Here is a 7,571-nt window from a genome sequence, read left to right on the forward strand (position 1 = left end):
TCGTTCCTCAATAAAAAGCTACTTTATTCAACTTGGTTTCACAATGACACAATCGCTCATGCACCACCACGCACGTGACAAACGGAGGAAAAAAACTAAACATATTTACAGTGACATTTCGAAAACCTGACGCTCCGATCCTTTACGTTTCCCCGATGCGTCCGTGACAACGGGGCTCGATGGATCCGGTCGGCGCTGTGCATTCTGACCACGCAAGGCAGAGAGAGAGAGAGAGAAGGCTGTCGTCTGATGCAGAGGCCAGCCGGGCGGGGGTGAGAGGGTTTTCAGGGGGTGAAGGAGGACAGGTTGAGGGGAGACACCCTCCTCACGGGCGTGTTGTTGTTGGAGAGCGGCGCGAACAGCTCCGCGGGCGATGTCTCCGTGTGGTCGCGGACCTGGGAGATCTGTCTCAGCAGGGCCTTGCCCTCCTCACGAGCCTACACACACACACACACACGTCAGCAGTGTTAGAAGCATTGATAGTACTAATAAACGTGCTAGGTCAAGGCTGAACAAACCATTCAAATCAATGAGTCGTTATCAGCCTTCTACAGAGCTCGATAACAACCCATTCATTTGAATCAGGTGCGCCGGAGCAGGGAAACATCTAGAATGGGCCAGTGGACCCTCGAGGACCAGGACTGAACACCCCAGGGCTAGGTAGTATATTTGCCACAGAAAAAAGCTCAGTAAACGCGAGTAACCCTCCCTCCCCCTCGTTGAAGGGCGGAGCTTACGTCGTTGTAGTCGCAGCAGCGCTGGGCGCAGAGCGACGCCTCGTCGTACAGCTTGTTCTTGAAGTAGAACTGGCCCAGGTAGCGTAGCGCCGTGCTGACCTCCGCGTGCTCCAGCTGCTCCTGGGGTGGGGGGAACACGGGGGGAAGTCACTCACGCCAAACCACCAACGCACACGTTATTATTTGTATATTAGGAGGTTTACTATCTTTTAGCTTATCATAGATGTCATCTATGTTATGTGTACTTGTATGTTATGTTATGCCAGGTTGCTTGGCGTTGTCTCGTCCAAAGAATTTCAGTGCCCAGTCTGACTAACCCCACAGGAGAAGATGTCCTGGATGTATATGATGTAGCATTGGGCCGCGTCGTCGGACTCGTTCAGCTGTTCGTGGAGCCTGTCGGCAAACAGGACCATTCCGGAACCCACGTTAAAGAGAGGCTCTTGAGCCTCGACCGTCAACAACCCCGGCACCTCATATCTAATCTACCCGGATGAGGGGAACTTACTTGGCTAGTTTGAGTAGGGCCATTCTCTCCACATCACCTACAGAGTACGCCCTCCAGTAACACTGACGGGAAACAAAACATTCATCACAACATGACCTCACTCATCGGTCACGGCGTCCAAAACCACCGAGGACAGGCCTCCTGGCGAATCGAAAAGAAAGAGTCGTAGAGTGCGTGGCGTCTCACCTTCTTGGCCTCGATTTGCTGGGACAGTTTCTCGTAGCTCTCCCCCAGAGCGACCAGCATGCGCGAGTCGTTGGGCCTGGTGACAGACACGCGCTTCACTGATGTGCTACCGTACATATCTGCCCAAACAACGGCAGCTCGCGCTGGGTGCCCGGGGATGCACGTAGGAACGACGACCTTGCCCCGACAGTCACACACAGTCATTCAGTACAGTCGCTCTCACACACACACAGTCACACACACACCCCCTACCTGAGCTGGTGAGCCTTTCGATAGTAGTAGAGGCAGTAGAAGGGCATCTTCAGGATCTCGTAGGTCTGGCCCAGGCCGTACCAGGCCCGGTAGTCCCTCTTGTTCACCTCTATGGCGTGCCTGATCGACACACAAAGGGTAACTCTCAGAAATCTGTTGAGGTTAGGTGCATAAACCTAAACTAATCCAACCTTAAATGTATCTAACCACCCCTCTTCCCCCAGTACAGTCCCCTGGCATCCCAGGCCTAATCCTATCCCCAAATTCAAACCCTAACCCCTAGTCCTAATCCCAACCCCTAGTCCTAATCCCAACCCCTAGTCCTAATCCTAGCCGGACCTGTAGGCCTGAATGGCGGCTGAGGTGTTCTTCATCTCCATGTACTCGTGGCCCATCAGGGTCCAGGCGCCAAGGCAGCGAGGGTTCAGCTTCAGAGCTCTCTGGAAGTACAGAGCTGCCTTCTCGTGCTGCGAGCGCAGGCTGTAGTAGTTGCCTGGGAACCAGACAGGGAGGACACACACCCGTTCACGTACATAACCACATAAAGGGAAGCTTCCGGAACCAGACAGAAAGGTGCTTTGTTTGTTTTTGAGGGTGACTTTTTAACATTCTGTCAGGGGTCTACAGGTGAAAAATAGCCATTTTGGCTAAATCTGGCACATTTACAGTCATGTTCATTCATGTGCACTGCCCCTGTAAAATAATTCTCAAATGAGGAGACTTTGGGGTCCGTAGAAAGGTTTCAAGGTTGGCGTGTCCTTACCGATAACGCAACAGGTCTCCACTCTGTACTTGTCTATCTCCACCAAGTTGTGTGCTAAATAGCTCAGCTCTGGCTTCATGCTCTGGGGAACAAAAGGACACACACACACAGAGAGACAGCCATGTTATCAGGGACTGGAGTTGCAGGAAGTGACAGAGGAGAAACAGGAAGCAGCCGGGAGAGAAAGGAGGAGAAACATGGAGGAGAACTGGAGAGAAAAGAGGATTGTGAGAGAAGGGGGACGTAGGGGAGAGCATCGACGTTCTGTCTCACTCTGGTCTTCTGAATCCGACTTTTGAATCCATCAAAAGACTAACATAGGAAGGGAGATGAATTGTGTGTAAACGGGGCTTCGTCATTTCTCTCCCCTCTTCAACTATCTAAAACTTCGGCCGGCATCCTTGCCATCGCCTGCCGAAAAACATTGCTCTCCCCCAGAATACAGAGAAAATGTAAAAAGAAAACGATTAAGAAAAAATGACAGACTTTGTGGGCACCAAGAGAAGTCTCACCCTGACATAGAGCAGGTTGGAGAAGGTGTCCATGTTCTCGATGCGGAAAGGATCCTGTTCCCTCAGTTCATTAAACAGAGCCAGGGCCTGGTCGATATCTGTGAAGGACACTTCCAATCAATCAACGCAACAAATACAACATATCTATAACTGAATAATTGAAATACTAAACATAATACAAAGGCAATACCACAGGTAATAATGTAACATTAACTGCTCCTTCAGGTAACATATTTCAATTCATAAGGAAACAATATAAAAATAAAGCGTAGTCACCACCTAATGCTTCTGGCTGGTTAAACAAGGGCAAAGAGGGGCAAAGCTCCTTCAAACCTCGGATGTTGTGGTAGGCCACAGCGATCTGTGAGATGATGTAGGTGCTCTTGGAGAAGCCGGCCTCGATGAGACTCTGGTACTTCTGCAGAGCCTCCTTGATCATCTGCAGCTCCGTGTACATGTGCGCCAAGAAGAAGTCTCGGATCCAGCAGTCCGGCAGAGACAGCGACTTGAGCTGTGGAGGAGCGGACGGCAGGGTCCAGATACACCATCCAGCCACGATGGGGGGTGGATATTCACGTTAATTTTTATATTTTATATAAATATACATGCATATACAGCTCTGAAAAGAAATAAGACACCACTGCACCTTTTTCTTTTTCTTTTTTTTTTTAAGTTGAGAAGGACAATTTTGAGTGAGGAACAGAAGGGTAAAACTTGCTGTGGCCTCGCTTTTCTTTTTACCCTTCTGTTCCTCACTCCAAATTGTCCTTCTCAACTTTTTTTTTTAAAAAGGAAAGAAAAAGGTGCAGTTATTTTTTTCCCAGAGCTGTATTTCATATTATGTTTTGAGCGCTGGGACGGGGGACAAGAGGTTCACAGAGGAGGGGAGGGGGGGGGGGGGGGGGGGTGTTCGCCCTGGATGACGAGTAGGAGTGGGCTTTGTGCGGTTTCTTACCATTTCTATGTTGGTGACGAGGTTACAGAGCTCCAGCCATGCGCCCCAGTGTAGGGGCAGCGCGTGGGTGGCCTCCACGAACACATTCACCGCCTCCTTCAGCAGGTCCAGCTTTCTCAGCACCACCCCGTACCTGCGCGCTCGCGGGAACACAAGCACGTCCAGGTGTGAGATGAGCGGCTAGAAGCTAGCGTGGAGAGTGAGGGAGAGAGAGTCGACTTTCCTCTGTGCTTATGTTGATCACAATCCGTAGATCGGCTATTGCCTTGTTATCTGTTCTGGTATCTGGTGTCTTATTGTTCTTCATCTGTGTTCCTTCAGTCTGTGTTCCTGTGTTCCTTCAGTAACCTGTACTGTGTTCTGACAGGTCTATGAGGAATGACTGCTGAATGTAAGTTGGCTGTGGGTGAGGTGTTTTCAGGTACGGTGTGTGAGGTGACTTCAGAAGTGAAACGTAGTGTGTGTGTGTAAGGCGAGGCTCCTCACAGGTAGAGAGCGAAGCCGTCCAGCTCCCCAGCGCTGTGCTTCTTGCTCAGCTCCACCCTCAGCTCACGCAAAGCCTCGTTCCTCACCTGCCCCTTCTCCAGGGGCCCTGCAGCCAGTGGACAAGATCACATCCATCAAGATCACGTCCATCAAGATCACGCCCATCAAGATCACGTCCATCAAGATCACATCCATCCACATCACGTCCATCAAGATCACGTGTAACAGACGTGGTCTTGCAAGCTCCGTCAGAGGTATCGGGCAAATCGTCCCGCACTGGGTTTGAACTTACCACCTCTGGCTTCCCAAGCGCCACCACTACCAACTACGCCAACAAAAAGCTAGCTATTCGTTGATGCGGGTGGCCTGTTACATACCTGAGGAGTGAGTTTCACCGATACACATCGGCTACACACGTCCATCAACATCACATCCATCCACACAAATGAAGGCTGACACTGGTGGAGTTCATAGTCTAGCCATCAGAGTTCAGGTGAAAGTAAAGGTGAACAGTTCAGTTCCTCACCAAGGCTGTCTACAGTCTCATCGTCCTTCTTCTTCTCTCCTGACTGGGAGGAAACACAAGACAAGGCGAGACATGAAAAGCGTTTGATGAAAATGTTATCAACGTTTGTATTGAAGGTTTGGCAGGGCTAGCTTTTGAACTGAGATAAGTGGATTAGTTCAAACCCTTTTTTCTGTCTCGTTCAAATAGTTTGTGAAATCAGTTACATTCCTTCCTTTTAGCAGACGCTTTTATGCAGAGTGACAAAACTGCAGCAGATAGTTACGGAGTGCACAGTTCTGACGGTATTATCGAACTTAATCACAAGGAACGTGTGGCGTCTTACAAAACACAATCCAACAACATACTTCAATTGTATATTTTTGTCTGCGCATTCTCACCAGGTAGCGGGAATACATGAAGAGGAAGTAGGCTTTCTGGCTGCGGCAGCCTCGTAGGAAGTAAGCAGCGCGGTCATACTCCTTCAGGTCAAAGTAGGATTTAGCTAAACCAAGAGCATCCAAGTCCTGAGCATCCTCCTGATTCAGAGAGAGTTTAAGGGCAGGAGAAAGGGGAAGGGTTACAGGGAAAGGGAGAGACGGAATGTTGATAGCGACACTGTTTACAGTTTCAGAATAAATCAACCAGGTTTATCTATAGACGGCGTTATATAGCCAGTGGTGCTGGTCAACAAACCTCGGTGAAAGGTGCTGGTGGAGGTAATTCGTTTTTGGGCAGCGGCTCCAATGCAAATGCTAGCTCTGATGCCCTAAAGAACACAGGGAAAATTCGTGATTTTAACACTCAAGTTAAGAGAATGAACTGATAGCTGTCACACACACGATTGACTAGCCTCGCTAGCGATCATATTTAATCATACACAATCGCTCCACACTAATGGTTCCTACACAAAATACATTCCTAAAATGTCACATTAACAAAAATTTACAACAAAAAAAAAGTTACATTACATCTGAAAACGCTAACTAGTAGCAGGTACTACTGTCATTTCGCCTGCTAAAAAGCTAGCCAAACGAGCTAGTTAAGATTACCAACAAATCCGTTTCTCCCACCAGCCCACATAGATAAATATCAAGGACGTCCCTTACCATTTCACACTGTGTACCAGTCCTCTTTCTTTACAAAGCGATATTACAGATATCAGTTGTTTCTTGATTTGCACTAAATCTCCAAACTCACTACAGAGGGCCGCCATTTTTCGTAGAATACGTCATGGTAACGCATGTTACCATTGGCCGACAGATGGTCCAATAAGAAAATAAAGAATCCACTCTCGGACACACGGTTTCCGTTTTTAACCACAAAGGGGCATCCTGCGCCACGGCGCAACGTTAACAAAAGGAATGGAGATTGTCGCAGCAGTGGTCCCGCTATCCCCACTTGACTGCACTTGATTTGTTCATTTGTAATCAAAAGCTTGTAGAAAGCTAATGATTAGCCGCGTGCAAAACCGTATCTACCTCCTTGGCTGTGGTTGATTCATTTGCTATTGATGGATAATGCGTTGATTCATCTCTGCAAAGGGCTCGAATTTTATTTTGCATGTTTTAACCCACTCCTTGAGTCTCAACCAATAACGTTTACTGAAAAAGTTTTGTTGATAGGCCTATTATAAAATGGCTAATTTATAGATTACTGTTTGCCATTTGCCAGCAAATGATTATTAGCCAGCAACGAATTCACAGCTGTTTTGGTACAAACATGCCCTTTAAACATCCACGCTGTCACTGATTTGAATTCCATTCTCCAGAATGTTACTTTGATAACAGCTTGTGGGACTGAGTTTGTCCCACTGCGACTGATGCTGCTAATCTGTGGATTGCCATGTGGAGCACAGATTCCGGGTACTAGCCTAGCCTGCGCCCTGAATCTCTCTGGTGTCCCCTGAGACCTATGGAAAGGACGCAGAACAGCTGGGACCCTGTTGGGATATTGACAGAAAGAGGGGGAAAGACGACCGAAAAACAGACGCAAGGACAAGAGTCTCGCGTTTGGTGCTGTGGGCCGGAGGGAAGGTCGGGGTTGGATAGCGGTTCATGGCTGAGCACGTGAACGCCTAGAAATGGACGGCATGGATACCGTATTCGCAGGAGACGTGACGTACACAGACATGAGAGCGGCGGCATAGAATCTTCAGCTCTTCTATAATAATAATAATAATCATGTTATTCATTCTCCTCTCTGCATTCTCCTCTGCTGAATGGAGCCCCTTTCCCTCACTCTCTTTACTGCACTCTCTCTCGCTCTCCCTTTGGAGAGCGAAATACACTTTAATAGAATGACAAGGTAATCAAGTATACCCAGGGAGTTTACAAGTGCAGCCAAATGGCTCGCTGCGCAAGTTGAAAGAAGCACAATAAGACAGGTTATATGCCCTAACCTCTTTTATACACCTCAAACCTTCCCCCTCCCACCCCATTCTCATCCTCTTTCTCCCCCTCCCTCCCTCTCTCTCACACACACACACACACACGCGCGTGCTCACATTCCCTGCAGGTAGAGCAGTGAGCTGCGTGAGCTGCTGAGGCAGACTTTTGAGACTGCTGTGTAATTAAAATGGACAATATGCCTGCAATGTGCCTACATGCTCTCTCTCAGCCGGCTCCACAGACCAGGCACTATAGGGCTCAAAGCTGTGTGCGTACA

At 48.6% G+C, this 7,571-nt stretch overlaps 1 protein-coding gene across 1 annotated transcript; it reads right to left on the reverse strand.

The window, feature by feature from the left end:
- Window positions 1–7: 7 nt before the first annotated feature.
- On the reverse strand, window positions 8–6,167 carry cdc23 (CDC23 (cell division cycle 23, yeast, homolog)). The gene is made up of 16 exons (XM_062453793.1): window positions 6,014–6,167; window positions 5,601–5,673; window positions 5,306–5,443; window positions 4,926–4,968; window positions 4,400–4,505; window positions 3,914–4,046; window positions 3,292–3,469; window positions 2,959–3,056; window positions 2,447–2,528; window positions 2,023–2,176; window positions 1,684–1,803; window positions 1,432–1,507; window positions 1,246–1,307; window positions 1,055–1,133; window positions 738–857; window positions 8–437 (listed from the first exon to the last, which is right to left on the reverse strand). Exons 1-16 carry the CDS (start codon window positions 6,118–6,120, stop codon window positions 285–287), a joined length of 1,722 nt encoding a protein of 573 aa, XP_062309777.1. The 5' UTR covers window positions 6,121–6,167; the 3' UTR covers window positions 8–284.
- Between the last annotated feature and the right edge of the window lie 1,404 nt (window positions 6,168–7,571).

This window comes from Osmerus eperlanus, chromosome 27 (assembly GCF_963692335.1).
Source record: "Osmerus eperlanus chromosome 27, fOsmEpe2.1, whole genome shotgun sequence".
NCBI classification, from domain to species: Eukaryota; Metazoa; Chordata; class Actinopteri; order Osmeriformes; family Osmeridae; genus Osmerus; species Osmerus eperlanus.